We start from the raw sequence: 15,826 nt of genomic DNA, 5'->3' as shown, positions 1-15,826 counted from the left end.
AAAAAGTGAGCTCTTGACTCTCTGCTCACCTGAAAGTGAGGGTGATTCAGGGTAGACTATGGCTCCTTTGGCTGGGTGAGGCCTGCAGGGAAGGTTCTGGAGTGATGTCTTGTGTCTTTGACCAGGAGGGCACCCCTGAACCCCACATAAATCAGGCCAGCAAAGTGTCACCACCTCATTTTCCAGATGGCTCAGTAGAGGGTAATTGCCTCAACTAGGGTTATGCATGTCGATTGGTTGATTGATTGGTTGATTGAGTCATTCACTCATCCAACTAATATCCACCAAGGCTGAGAGCTTTCACTTTGGCAGGCATGAAATCACGCCTCGCCACCTAAACCCCCAACAGAAGAAGCGGCAAGACCCCTTTTCCTGCTTTCCTGCAGATCCCTGTATGGAACTGACTCTACCTCTGCGCTTCTCAACAATCAGAACGTCTACTGGGTCTGCCCTCCACATCTTTTAGCCATTGGGGATTGCCTCAGAGTCACACCCCAATACCATGAGAAAAAACATAAAGCAGAGGAGACAAAAGCCTCACAATTGCTGACCCTCCTCCACTGGGTCCTTGGAAACCAGCTTGGGGGCCTGGAGGGCGATGCCAGGCCTGAAGCTCAGAAGTGTGTGTGCCCTGGTATATGCCACGGGCGGTGACGGCTCCTCCAGGAGCACCTGTCACCTCCCCATGGAATTAGGAGGGGCAGGAGGCTGTACTCCACGCAAAGACAGAGCCTAATAACTTGGTGTTGGGAGAAAATGCTTTAAGAAGGCTAAAATCCGCCAAGGGGCTGAGGGAGAGGTGAGGGGATGAAGAAGAAAAGAGAGGAGAAGGTGGAGGAGCAAAGGAGGGGAGAGGAGAGTTAGGAGTAATGGGGAGGAGAGAAGAGAACAGGCATTGTGTACAAGTGGCACGTTCTGGTTATCCATTATTATGTAACCAACCACCCCAAGACTTAGTGGTTCAAAACAACAACAAACTATCTCTCATGGTTCTCTCGGTTGACTGGGCTCAGCCAGGTGGTTCTCACTTGGCATTTCTCCTGTGGGCTAGGCAGATGGTAGCTGGGGCTGCAGTCCTCTGCCAGCTTGCCTGGGATGGATGTCCAAGATGGCTTCTGGACTCATGTCTGGTGGTTTGGGGCTCCTCGGCCCCTCTCTCTTTCATGTGGTAACTCATACCCTAAGGTCTCACAGGATAGTCTTACTTCTTACAAGAAGGCTGGGTTTTAAGAGGCAGGACGTGGAACCAGCAGGTGGGTTACAGACTATGCTTGGTCCTGGCTCCATGTCACTTGCACCATGTTCCATTGATCAAAGTGGACACAGATTCAAAGGATGCAGAAATAGACAACACCTCTTGGTGCAGGAGTACAAAGTCACAGTGCCAATGTTCACGGGGGTTGGCCCTTTCACTGTCACCATCTTGGGGACAGAGTGTGCACGTGAAGATCAGACAAGAAGCAGAACCTCTAAGAGGGGACCAGTTGGCTTCCAGCAAGCTCTTGGTCCAATTCATGGCTGTCATTCCAATCACAGGGATTGAACTCCTAGGGACATTTCTTCAGGGCAGGGAAGTGTCTCACTCATCCTTGGATCTTCCTCAGTCCTGCACAAAGCCAGGTACACAGTTACCTGTTGCCGTCGAGTTGATTCCAACTCATAGTGACCCAACAGGACACAGTAGAACTGCCCCATAGGTTTTCGAAGGAGTGCCTGGTGAATTCAAACTGTGGACCTTTTGGTTAGCAGCCGTAGCTCTTAACCACTACGCCGCACACAGTAGTTGCTCCATAAATATCTAGTGAGTAGACTTGCATGGCATGAGTGGAAGTACGGCCCCGTGTCCTTTGGGAAGCCCTTCTGGGTGTTGCACAAATGCTTGTTCCTCTCTGACATGAAAAGGACCAAGGTGATCACCAGGTGTGACTTCCACTGGGCCCAGCATCTGGAACATTGCCTGGTATGTAGCAGGTACTCAATAAAAGTCTGCTGAATGAATAAATGATTTCATGGACTCGACCAATGATTTAACATACCTCTTCCTAAGTGGCCACTTGGCCTCCTGTCATGGATTGAATTGTGTCCCCCCAAAATATGTGTCAACTTGGTTAGGCCATGATTCCCAGTATTGTATGGTTGTCCTCCATTTTGTGATTTTAATTTTAAGTTAAAGACGATTAGGGTGGGATTGTAACACCCTTACTAAGGTCACATTCCTGATTCGATATAAAGGGAGTTTCCCTGGAGTGTGGCCTGCACCACCTTTTATCTTATAAGAGATAAAAGGAAAAGGAAGCAAGCAGAGAGTAGGGACCTCATACCACCAAGAAAACAGTGCCAGGAGCAAAAAGTATGTCCTTTGGAACCCCTGGGTTCCTGCGCGGAGAAGCTCTAGGGGAAGACTGATGACAAGAAACTTCCTCCAGAGCCAACAGAGACAGAAAGCTTTCCCCTGGAGCTGACGCCCTAAATTTGAACTTTTAGCCTACTTTACTGTGAGGAAATAAATTTCTTTTTATTAAAGGCATCCACTTTTGATATTTCTGTTATAGCAGCACTAGATGACTAAGACACCTCCTTTCTAAGTTTTTAGAAGGTTTTCATGAGCTGAAGGCAAGGTTCTGGAATGCCTCAGATCACAGCAGGTCATGACATCTTATGTCTCTGACCAGGAGGGTAGTAGCCCCAAAACCCACATCAATCAGGCCAGCCAAGTGCCAACACCCCATTTTCCAGACGGCATAGTGGGGGGTAACTGCCTTGACTAGTGTTACACATGTCTATTGACTGACTGATTGATTGACTGAGTCATTCACTCATCCAACACACATCCATCCAGGCTGAGAGCTGTGAAGTTGGCAGGCACCTGAACCACCGACAGGGAGGTAGAGAGAGAGGGCAGAGGGCGAACATGCCCAATTCCCAGGCAACTATACACCCCTACCACACTGAGAGACAGAATCTCTCCCCTTGATACACAGAATCTCATTGAGCCTCATGTCACTTCCAGAGGAGGAAGCAGTGACATGGAGACATGAAATGACTTGCCAAGGTGAACAGGAGTTTGCCAGTGTTGGGGGTCAGATTGTGGCTGGCTGATCCCTATACTCTCCTGCCTCTCCTGGGCCACTGCCATGTCCTCAAACCGGCATGGTTCAATTGGGCTGAGGTAGATGTCTCCATTTGGGGATAACCCCAAAACCCCAAAGGGTTTCCTGCCATTCAGGCCACATCCAATTCATTCGATGGGAGAAGGAGGGAGGAAAAAAACCCAACCTCCTCACAGTGGCTCTGGAGGCTTCCTGGCTGGGGCAGTGCACACATGCCTTAGAAAAGTTTCACCTCCGATTTAGCATAACAAAACTTTTAATTTAGATGTTTTCATCTCTCTCTCCAAGTAAAAATAAGTTTAAAATAATGACTGTAATAAATGAAGGTAATTAATTGTAGTTTGTTCCTTTACTGTCTAGTCAGCTTAATTTTACCTTTTCAACTAATAATGAGAAAATAATTTTTGTGCTCGGAGGGTTAATGATATGTAACTGCGAGAGCTGCTAATTGCATGTTGCAATCCATCCATCAACAAGCCCATCTGTGCGACTTGATTATGTTTGCTAAATTATTGCTTTGAATTATCTTTCATAAAGCAACTTTGGTAATTAGCGGGGCTTTCGTCTTGCTCTTTTCTCTGTGTGCAGGGATATTCAAACTTTGGCCATTTCAAGCTGTCTCCATGAAGCCACCTTCTCCGGCTGTCTTTGTTTCCCTGAGCAGGGGAAATCAAAACTGTCCTTTATGTAATCAAGGCGGAGAGGAAAAGCTTCCCTGATTCACAGCAGGGCAAACTCACTTCCTCTCCACCCCCTTCCCACTGACACGTGCGCACACACACACACACAAACGCAAAGAAAGAAAATGACTCACACATATATAATATGAAAAGACAGAAAGGACTCCCAGGTTCTATCTATACCAGGGTGGGTGGAGGGAAATTAAGGAATAAACTTGAATATGTTGTATTTCAACAAGAGACCCACATTGAGGAAGAGGGACCATTGGATGTAGGGATGTAGGATTTGATCCTGGCATTTTACAGGCTGGTTTACATGACTTCAGATGGCATTTGCCACAGGGAATATTTCTGTGTGGTGATTAATGCCCACTTGGGAATCCTCAGCTGGAGCCAGGAGCCTGGCGGATTGCGGGAGGGAAGCAGCATAAAGGATGGACCCTCATTAAAAAAATTAAAATGAAAATCAAATTTGGATTATAAACGGCCTTTGCGTGTACAGTTTGTCCTGGACGAAGAAGATGCTTTTTATTAACAACTTTCTTTGGCAGCATTTCTCCCCTGAGGCGCAGGGGAGGGACATGGCGGCCGCAATGGCTTAGTCAATAGATCATGAGCAAAGCAAGGGTTTCAGCAATCAAACTCCAGACAAATGTAGTCTTTTTGGTACATTAAAAGGACGATGGAACACCCTCTTAAGAAAATTAACAAAGTTCTTTGACGATCTCAAGCTATTAAAATGGTGTCTATTCAATGTGCCACATGGGTTTTTGGAAACAAGAATTCAGCTTTCTCTTCCCCGTCAGGACCACTAAGACTTTCTCTTTCCCAACATTTATTAAGCACTAACTGTGTGCCAGATACAGTGTCGACTGCCTCCACGCTCATTAGTTCTTAGAGTCCTTACCGTTAGCCACGTTTTACAGAGGAGGAGAGTGGAAGCTCAGAGAGGTTAAATAACTTCCCCTGGGCCACACAGCTAGTTTAAGCAGCAGGGCTGAGATTCAGACCAGGTCTGTTTGAGTCCAGCTCACGTGTTTTCCACTACGTCACACTCAGGTCTTCTGATCATTGTCTAAACATATTTAACTCTCTAATCTTACTGAAGAGGTGACATAAGCCATTCTGTCCTACAGGGACATAAAGTCCTCTTCTTTTGGACAAAAAGTTCTGAACAGCTAGTTAGGAAAGAGGCAGATTCCCACTCAGGCATAATAAGACCAAATAAACTGTATTCGAGATGACCAACAACAGGACTGATAAAGTATCCATGACTTCTAATGTGCAAGGCAATCCTGTAAGCACTTCGGGTGCATTAACTTTGTCTTCTTCAATCACAACCCTATGAAGCAGGTATAATTATTATTCCATCTTAAATTACAGCTGAGGAAATGGAGGCAAAGAGAGGTTAAATAACTTGCCTAAGATCACACAGCTAGTCACTGGCAGAGCCAGGATTCAAACCCAGGTTGACCCAGAGTCTGTGTACTCCACTCCCTAGCAGCTCTCCAGGTGCCAGACATTCAGTTAGGCCCCTTCCCTGCATTATATCTCAGTTAATCCTGAAAGGACACAAAAACATTCATAGTGTCTTTATGCCCATTTAACAGATCAGGAAACTGAGGTTCCAAGAAGATAAGAGAGGCTCTGCCCACACCAACGCAAGAAAGAGAACAGTTGAGAAAGTGAAACCCTCTATGAAACAGCTCACTTCCTGTCTTTGGGCTGGGCCAAGGGATCAGTCACCTGAGAGGGGCTGTGTTCTAAGTGCCCTTCATGGAATCAGGAGTTGGCAGATGGGAACCTCTTTATTAAAAACACGAAGCCTTGAAAACACATTCCCTACATTACTGGTCTTCTCTGTTTTTTTCTCCCCTCCCAGCCCATGTACCTTGCAACTGAATGAATCAATACTGGGTAGTCCTATAAATAAAAAAGCATACCAGTCAACTCCGTAATAAAATGCAGGGATGAAAAATACGGAAATCGGCTACATTTGTGTAAATTCAGTTATTGTTTACTTGAATACTGCCTTATGCGCTTACTCGGGTCCAAACAGACAGATTTAAAGTAATGTAGCAGTTGGCAGATGATAGACTTAAAACGCATGCCCACCGATGAGTCTTGAAGGGCCAGTCCTCTTAGGGCCCCGTCTGAGACCAGGAGAAGACAGAGACAGAGACCTGCCCCAGAAGACAGGTCACTTTAGAAAAGGCCTTCCTTTCTACTACCGTGACCTGCTGTAATTCAAACCTTTTCCTAGGCTGCCTCCTGTGCCAACTGAATGAGTGGGTATTCTCAGAATCCTGGTCACAAGGTCAAGCAAAAAGGAGAGATGGGGAGGTTCAAAACCCCATCTCAGGGCTCCATGAAGGCAAGTGAAACAATATACTGAGGACAGCTTAGCTGCTGCCAAAGGAACTATGGCCTGATGGGTTGGTTGGCAGGAAAGAATGCGCACAATGTTGATTTTATACTCAGAAGGTAGGCTGGTACAAAGAATTTCAGGGAGGGCTGGTAACTGTACTAATCTGCAAGGCTATCTTAGAGAATCACAGCAGAGCAGAATGCCAAAGGAGAGTAAAGATCTCCCAGTAGAAACCTCTGATTTTAAACATGAGAAACCAAGCCTGGAAGGTGAGGTGGTTTGCTCAAGGTCACGGATCTTATATGTAGCAGAGCCAGTGTAAGGCTAGGCAAAGTCTAGGGGGAAGGAGATTTCTTGGGATCAGACACTGGAATTCCATCAAACAGAAAAGAAAATACTTTTTTTATGATGGCTCTATTGACTAATCTGGAGGAAATGGGGCATAGAAGCTTCTAGCAAGCTTCCAGAAGCTGCTGGCTCCATCTGGCAACTCTGGTAGGATGGCGTAGGGAGCCGGGGAATGTTCCGGGACATGTTGTGGGCCTTGGGTCTTACCTCAGCTTGGAAGCTTTTTAATACAGGAGCCACCATCTCTCTGATTTCCTGAAAAAGAGATCAGTGAAGAGTTCACCAGTGCCAGGTAGGAGACCCCCACGGCCCCTGCCTGCAGTTTGGCCACTGTCCCCTACATCAGCATTTCCCAAGCATGTCCCAAAGGACCTGTGGCTCAAAGGGATTTCCTAAGGGTTCCTCAAACACACAGACACAGACAGAAGGATTCCAAGCCAAATCAGATTGGGAAATGTCAAGTCTAAGAGGGTTCTTTCCCGCAGGACTTCTCAGAGTCTCTATTAGGCTAATGTACACTGGGAGTTTCTGGAAGAGGGAGAGAAGAAGTGGTGTTTCCCAAAGGGATTTGATCACAGATGCTCTTTTATGCAAAGGAGCTTGTGGAACTGGTGGTCCATCATGGGATACTCTGGAAAAAAGGCTATCCTGGTGGTTTAGCTTGAAGTTGCCACTGGCAACTGGAGAGGTCACCCCAGTTCTCTAAGCCCACCGCAAAGTCAAGAAAATTCCTCCAGGGATACCTTCCCATCCTCAGGCCTTGCTCAGGAGCTGCCTCCTTCTGGTTGTCACCTTGATACCCCCAGCTTCCACCTCTCCAGCAAAGACTGTGTTCTGGGTTTTAGCAACTGTCACTTCTGCTCTTGTCTGGCCAGGATGTGCAGTGTCTGGGGACCTGGTCTGGGTCACCCCCACGGAAGGGCCCAGAGGAAGGGCTCCCTGAACAGCTGACTAATGTTACTGAAGCGGGCTGGCTTCAGAACAGAACCCCAAGCCTCCTATCCCAGATCCTAATTTCCTGCCTTTCACAAAGGACCTTGAGGGTCCAAGCCCCAAGGGCTCCCCTGGTTGACTTCCATCCATTCTTCTCTCTAGCATGGAAGAGGGGAAGCCTTTTAGGGCCAAGTGGTCCTGAGATCCAAACACTGAATCCTCCAGTTTCCTGAGATCCACTTCCGACACCCAACCACTCTCAGTCATAATGGCCCAAGAAATCCCCGTGGGAGGAAGAGTGAGGGGCTAGAGAGGGTGAGATGGGAGGGGGCAATGGAGAGAAGCAGGAGAGAGGATGGAATGGGTAGAAGAACACATCAGTTCAGTGAAGGAAGTAAATCTCTAACAACGAAAATAGGCTGTGTTGTTTCTGCCTCAGGAGAAGACCCCTCTTTCGGGTCCTGGGTGTCCCCCTGCCCTCTGACTTCTGTCCCACAGAGCTTCTTAGAGCTGTGGATACACCGATGAGTGATGAAAATCGTCCGGAGGGGCGTGGGGAGCGTGCATGTCCTAGTGAAGTTGATCACAAGGAACCGTGGTTGCGTGGAAACTTATGAGAATCTAGATCAGAGGTTGTGAACCCAATGTCCACTGAGCCCCGAAAGGAAGTGGACATGGGGGAGGCTGGCTAGGAGGTCCCGTGGCAAATCTCGGGAGGGCACTGGCGCTGTCTAAAGGGGGAGCTACTCAGCAAGGCCCACCCATCTGTTAAAAGACACTGGAAATCTGAATTTTTTTGTGAAATCTGAGATGTTAAATGTTGGACAACGTATTGTAAAGTTTGCAAGACTTTACAGACCAAATAAAACATGTAAGAAACCTCCAGCCTAGGTTCAACAAACATGAATGCTGGAAAGGGACCTTGGATACCATCTAGTCCAGCCCCCCGAATTTACAGAAGGGGAGACTGAGGCCTAGAGAGGGGGATGGCTTGCTTGAGGTCAGAGAAGAAGTAAGTGGGACAGCTGGCATTTGAACTCCAGTGACCAGGCTCTGCCGGCAGGCTCTTCTCAAAACCCCACACTCAAGGGAATGTAGGGGATTCAAACCTGAGGGTCACGGGGCAGCTGCAGGGACTTAGGGCCAATGCTGATCACCCCTAGATGCTCAGTGCCCTGTTTGCTTAACCCCGGGGGAAGCTGAGCAAAGTCACGAGCAGGTGAGTTGGGCACCAGCCAGATGATGTTCTTAAATAAAGCTGTGGCATGACTCTCCCCATCAGGAGAGTCTAGTTCCAAAAATGAGAATTTTCAGAGGCGCAACTATAATAGGAATGGAAACTTATTCCTCCTAATTACATAATTGCATAATTATGCAGTATTAAAAATTATGTAAGCTGAACTCAGAGGCTGAAAATCTGGCCTGAATTTCCCCCATCACCTGGGGGCTCCCACGTGGCCTGGGGGAAAGTCCGCTGCACTGGGGGAATGGGGAAGTGATGGGGGGGCCTGTCCAGACCAGACAGGGAGGCGGGCATACGAGGCTGTCACGATCTAGGGTCATGTCATCTGTGCTTCCCAGAGGCTGGAGAGGCAGAGGCAGAGACAGAACTGCTGGTACTCACGCTCTTGGGGGAATCCACTTAAGGACCAAGCTGTGGTCATTTCTGAGGGGAAGGGAGAGACGCTTAGCCTAATGTCCACCCCCTTGGCTCTAGAGTCAAACCAAAGACTTGACTGATCTTTCCGAAGCTGCAATGTGGGACACGCTTAGATCTGATCCAACCCTCTTCTCCGAGCACACCCTCCCTAAGCCCTGAAGCCCAATTCCTTCTAGACTTGCTCTGTGGACAAGTTCTAGCTAGATCCCATCCCTCTTCTGCCTTGAAGAACCAAAGGTATTTATGGCTTGCACAAGAAGGGTTTCACAGCTAAGAGACTCAATGCCTCCTGTGCTCTGGTGCCTGGAATCCTGGCTAGGTCTGCCTCCTCTCCACCTTTCCACGGCCCCCTCCTCCACCAGCAAGACAACAACTGGAGCTGGGTGATTCTGGCAGACGGAGAGTGACTTGTTGGAATGAATGTTACCCGTTCTGACACTGACCTCTAGAATGCCAGACCCTGTCCCACCCTCCTACACAGTCCAGGGCACATGAGCAGGTAAGGACAGAGAGCTCAAATGTTAACCCTCTGCAGACCCTAGGGAAATACAGCTGGCTTTGGGGGAGGAATAGGCTCAGAGACTCCTGATCATGGATGTCTTCCATAATGGCTTTGGACATACCATATTCCTGCTGGAGTTATACGGAGTCTGGGGGCTTTATTTTTCCCTTTTGTGTTTATTCCCACTACTTTTTAAATCTGAGAAGCAACAGGGGGCCTGATGGAGGAAGGAATGGAATCCACACATTTACCCTGTAAAGAAGAGAAACATGTCCCTTCTAGTTTCTCCCCCTGGGGGGTCCCTTACATTGTTGGGAGCTGGACACTCCCTGGACCACCCCCATGGCAGCAGGGAAAGACAAAGCTACTGGCTAGAGTTGCAAGGAGGCAAAGGGAAAGAAACAAACTGGCTGAGGTGCATATATGTGGGCCTGGAGGCAGAGTTTCAGAGATGCAGGGCGAATGAGGGAAGGCTGGAAGGGAAGGGAGGAAGTCTATTGCCACCATCTCACAGATGTCAATGGAAAAGCAAAATAAAATCAAGAACTCTGGACAAATTGCCTCTTTCATCAAGGCCAAGCATTTGATTCAGAGACGAGTGTGGGGGAAATGGATGTTTTAAAGAACCCTCAAAAACAATTGCTTTAATGGCGAAGTGTCCCGCTCTGACTTCAGATGGCACTGCTGAGCACCGCTACCCCAAGAATCACCAAAGGTTGGGGGCTGTGATTCTTCTTTGTAGCTAATTAGCTTCTTTTCTTGTAAGTCACTTATGTCTACCGTTTTCAAAATACAGTTTGAACAGGGAGAAATCTGCATTCCTACTGAGTTAATTCTATAACAGCAAATATACTGTACCTCAGGTACATTTTTCTTAAATTCCCGGCGGAGTTCAATTAAATGTTTATGAGAATGTTCACTCTCCTCCTGCCGTGCAGACAGCTCAGAAGCGACGGAATTAAGCTCCTTCTGGAACAATAAAAATAAAAAAGAAAAAAAATAAAAAAGAGAGAGAGAGAAAAGAAAAAGATTTTTTCCCTTCCTTTTCCTTTTTAATTATCGTACAAAACAGCATTCTGAACAAGTTTTCTTAACTAACAAAGCTGAGAAAAGACAGGATATTGACTCCTGGCACAAATGAATAATTTACAAAACTGGGGATGCAACCGAAAAAATCCAGGACAGCTTTTTTGCTCGTTGAAGTCGGGCCAGATCAATAATCTCCCATAAAGTTGGGTAGAGTTGCTTTTTTTTTCATTTCTTCCCTAACTCCCTGCCCCACCTCTTAAATTTCCAAAAGGAGTAATGGCATAAGCTTGTCAGGGACTGTAGCAAACATCTCCAAACCGTGTCAAAATAGTACAGTGCGGCATGCTGTATGGGCATATTATAGCGTAAGAAGTGCTGCCGACAGCTTTCATATATCAGAGGTGGGAACCGTTCCAACTATGAGTTACTTACACTTAAGGGTTCATAAATACGCCTTTTAAGATATAGATGGCTTTTTAATTTCAGCAGATTTTGGAAAAATGAAGGTGCCAATAAGAAGCAGGCTGACCTTTTGTGCATCCTGCAGTAAATCATTTAAGGTTCACTTCAAGTATAAGAAATATTTCTTTGAAGACTCCTGGATTCAGAAGGAATGGATTGGAAGGCACCTTGCCTGGCTGTGTGCAATGAAGGCATCAGACCAGGTTTTTACAGGAGGTACCAGCAAGGGAAAAAAGAGAGCGAGGGATGGGAGGGGGGATGCTCCAACTCACACACATCACAATGTCTGCTGGTTGTACATGTATATTTGATCACCCTTCTCACGGCTTTCTTCACTTTAATGGAGGCACTTTCACAAGGGGAGCACAATTTACCATTAGTTGTCATGGATTTCATTTGCATAATTCAAGATACGCTCTGTTTATGTGGTCGGCTGCTTTCTTGCACCATTCCGAGATGGGCTTTTTTTCTGGACCATAACTCGAGCAACATTTCTGTATATATCATCCGATTATATTTGCGGCAATCAAGCTCCATAATTTCCTAAATCCGGTGATGCAATAAATTTCTGCAATCAGATTTATTAAAAACACACATGCAGATGTGGGAGTGTATTTCTAGGGTGAACTCTTTAATCTAACATATGTATGATGAGGCCCAGCACCGTGCTGAAAGACCCCATTTGTCACCGTTAATACACATTCGTCTCGCACACACAATGAAACACTTTTACCATTAGATAATGAAATAAAAGTACTATTAACCCGCTGTAAATTCTTTTCCCTCCAAGAGACAAAATGCTTGGTAATTGTCTTATATCATGTCTGAGAGATGGTAAATCTGCTCAATAGCAGTTGACCATAGCACCATAAACTTCATACCAACTGGAGGCTGTACAGCCTACCCTAAACCTGGGACAAGTGCCTCTAGCCTATGAAGCCTTTGGGAGAAATCAGGGAGAGACTGGAGACTAGTGAGACTAGTAAGACTAGAGGGAAGAAGGTGGAGGCACAAACGTAATTATTAAAACAGAAAAAACCAAAAACCCAGTGCCGTCGAGTCAATTCCGACTCATAGCAACCCTGGTGGCATAGTGGTTAAGTGCTACTGCTGCGAACCAAAGGGTTGGCAGTTCGAATCCGCCAGGCGCTCCCTGGAAACTCAGTGGGGCAGTTCTACTCTGTCCTTTGGGTTGCTATGAGTATTAAAATAATAAAAAAAAATAGTTTTGTTTTTTTACTCTGTCCTATGAGTATTAAAATAGAGAAGGTGAAAACCAGACTGTGGTGCTCTCCAAGGTGCTGAAATAAATCCTATGCTGAGTGCAGGGTACACAGATCCGTTAAACCAGTTGCCATCAAGTCGGTTCTGATTCATGGCGACCCCGTGTGTTACATAATAGAACTGAGTTCCATTCGGTTTTCTTGGCTGTAATCTTTATGGAAATGGATTGCCAGTCCTTTCTTCCAAGGCACCTCTGGGTGGGTTCGAACCACTAACCTTCTAGTTAGTAGCCAAGAGCAAATAGTTTGCACCACCTGTGGTACACAGGCTCACAGGCAAACTCCCCAGTTCAAACTCTTCACGGAATTTTGAGGCAGGTAAGATACAAGTGCCTGAGAGAGGAGAAGAGAGACAGAAAGTGTTTCTGACAGATCGCCAAGTTGACAGAAGAAAAAAGGGAGACTCCTCTTTATCTTCATTTAAAAAATCATCACAGTTTCCAATAAAGAAACCACAATCGACCACAACTACATATTGAGTGACTGGGGAGGGGGAAAGATCTGTGTTTGCAGAACAGATGTGCTCAAAGGTAGACAAGAACCAGTCAATTGAGGTAGCCAGGTAGACAGAACCTCACTTGGCAGGAAAGAAGGAGTGCCATGGTCGACTGAATTGTAGCAGAGTGCTCCCAGTTTTTCTTGTCTCTCTTCGACGACAAGGATGCAATGTTCCACATTTCTGTAGGACAGAGAGGACTTGGACTTGGGTTGACATTCCTCATGCTCAGATTACCATGTATCTGACACTATGCTTTTGTCTCTGGGACACTGTATGTCTCCACACCCCAGCAACCGATATGCCTAGTGAGGGCTGGACTTTGACTCCTCATTTAAAACATCAAATCCAGGCTCGGAAAGGAAAGCTCAGAACGGCATCATTCCAACTGCCTGGTGTGCTGCCCCAGTGATCAGACAATTATGCCTTGTGACTGGCTGGCTCCCACCACCTAAACCTCCCAGGCTGCTGGCAGGCGCAAACCTGAAAGGCAGATGTCTGCTGCACCCACACCGCAGATGGAGCAGAGGCAAGGCAAAGGCCCTGCCCCCACCACAAGCCCAGCTCCTGGTGTCCAGCGTGTCTTTCCTGCTCAGCCCACAGAGCAGGTGACATCACTGATGTTCACGTTTTTTTATCTCAGCTTTGCCTGAATCTATGCTCATGCTTCAAGCTTGAATTCTCACCACATTTACCGTATTTTTATGCAAATAACGCATGTGTTATACGTTTCTTGCCAATCACACAGCCCCCTGCGCTATTTTCTTTTCGTAAGCACTCTACGCCATGCATTATATGTGTGGGCAACTATTTGCAAAAAATACAGTATATGGTAAACATACTACTACTACTACCACTAGTAGCAACAAAAGTAGAGGCAGTAACAGTCATTGGAGTTGAAATAGTAAATAATAATTATATTTTGTTGCATATATATTTATCATGATAAAAAACATGAAAAATAATTATAACTAGCCTTTAATCAAGTGCTTACCATATTCCAGGCACTATGCTAAGCACCTCACACACATCTCAGGTAATACATTAATGTGTGGATAAGAAGTAAATTATAGTCAATTCTAATAATTCAGGTGTGGTTTATGTCCTTGGTGGATTAGGAAGGCGAATTTTTCATGCCTTGCATTTTAACTTGTCTGCCTCACCCTCCCCATTGGCTGGGGGTTCAAGGAACCTGTTTTAAAATGATATGTAAGAGCATCCAGCCCAGCACCAGCTCAGAGGTGTGGATTTCTCAGGTTGGTAAAAATCTCCAAATAAGTAAATAAATTAAAAAAAAAAAAAAATTGGGACCAGCAAATTATTGCCAAGCTTTATTTTCTCAAAGAAACTTGAGAAACCACTCCATCTCAACCTAAAAGAAAGGATATTTGCACATCAACAAAGCACAAGGGCCAGCTACAGAATCAACAGCGAGCTTTTAAAATAAACACATTTCGAGCAATGAAAAATCTCATGGCACCATAGTTATTTTGAAAAAAAAAAAAAAGAAAGAACAGAGTAAACTGTCATAGGCATAAACTAGCACTGGTTTGAAGTTTTAGAAATGAGTTTTCGAACCAGGAAGAACACACAACTAGGAGAGCCTCTCCTTTGATAACCAAGCAGAAACTGGGCTCCTCTCCCACCCTGGCCCCTGGCCCCCTGTCCCAGGGGAGCCATGATTAACACAGCCCCAGACTTTGGGCCCGGCCCAGGCCAGGAGGAGACTCATCTGAATGTGATTAACCAGCCGTCAGCAGCAGACAGACAGCCCGGAGCCCAGCGCAGACCATTCAAATAATGATCATCATAAACAGCCCATTTGCAACTAAAAAGAAATAATTTTAATGAGCTTGAAGCAGATGATATATGCAGCTGAGGCTCAGGCCAGTGCCCGCAGAGAAAGGAGGCTGGGATGGAGCTGTACCAGGACCAGGGTGCCACAGGAAGAAGCTGGGGCCGGGAGCAAGGGGCATTCATGGTGGGGGCTGCAGCCCTCACTGCTTACCCACGGGAAGTACCTGGTGCCCAGCAAGTGCCCTTCATCCTAACATCAGTGGGGTGACAGTCCTGGGACTTAGACCTTCAGGGCACTCAGAGCTCAGAACCTTGGAACATTTGAGCCAGAAGGAGACTTCATGACTGTCCAGTCCACCACTGCCCAAACTTCACCCACACATGTCCCTCTGCAGATGTTGCCATATCCTTATTCCACCTATTTACTTAATATGTATGTTTAAATAGACTTCTTTTTGTCCCTGTTTGATTGCAATAATGCAAAGCTTTAAGTTCAATTTTAAGCTCAATGAACTTTTACACCTGTGCAACCACCACCCAGATCAAGATACAGAACATTCTAGTACCCCAGACAGCACCCCCTAAGGGTAACGATTATTATAACCCTAGCACTGTAAGAGTTACAGCTGCTAACCAAAAGGTTGGCAGTTCGAATCTACCAGGCGCTCCTTGGAAACCCTATGGGGCAGTTCTACTCTGTCCTATAGGGTAGCTATGAGTCGGAATTGACTCGACAGCAATGGGTTTGGTTTTTTTTTTTTTGGTTACCATAGAGACTATGTACAAAGTTTTGAGCTAGGTGTTGTGTTCTTATGGGGAAAGAATACACATGAGACACAATGTGAGTTTGCAAGATCCCTCCAGCACATGCCTGCTCTCTTTTCAGCTCTAAAAGATGTCCCCAACTCAGATATCTCCCCTGATACCAACTCCTTCTGAAAAGGATGCAGTAATTGTTGAGGGGCAGGGGCTAAGGAAATGAGGACCTTGGATGTGAAGGGATTTTGTGAAGGGAAAAAAAGCCTTCCTTAGCACACCTATAGCCTATGGCTCTCCACTGCCCTGAGACAAACTCCACACTTCCGCCATCTTGCATGCTCCTGTTTCATTTCCAGTCAGACGAAATTCCTTGCAGGAATCCAAATGCACCAGGGTTCC

General features: G+C 46.3%; 1 protein-coding gene across 7 annotated transcripts in view; it reads right to left on the bottom strand.

Moving 5' to 3' along the window:
* The window catches only part of CUX2 (cut like homeobox 2), a 276,654-nt gene that overhangs the window by 100,879 nt on the left and 159,949 nt on the right, over positions 1-15,826 (bottom strand). For 6 of the 7 annotated variants that reach the window (XR_007514987.1, XM_049866783.1, XM_049866784.1 and 3 more), the window contains exons 2-3: positions 10,460-10,570; positions 6,714-6,761 (exon numbers count right to left, since the gene is read on the bottom strand). Coding sequence is in view for 6 of the 7 variants with exons in the window: in XM_049866783.1 (XP_049722740.1) it covers positions 6,714-6,761; positions 10,460-10,570 (159 nt within the window). In the remaining variant the exon portion in view is untranslated. The remainder of the gene's footprint in view (positions 1-6,713; positions 6,762-10,459; positions 10,571-15,826) is intronic. The other variant, XM_049866782.1, reaches the window with a different exon arrangement.

The sequence above is a fragment of the Elephas maximus genome, chromosome 22, assembly GCF_024166365.1.
Source record: "Elephas maximus indicus isolate mEleMax1 chromosome 22, mEleMax1 primary haplotype, whole genome shotgun sequence".
Classification (NCBI taxonomy): Eukaryota; Metazoa; Chordata; class Mammalia; order Proboscidea; family Elephantidae; genus Elephas; species Elephas maximus.
The sequence above is the reverse complement of the archived record's forward strand: the minus strand, read 5'-3'. Positions and strand labels throughout refer to the sequence as shown.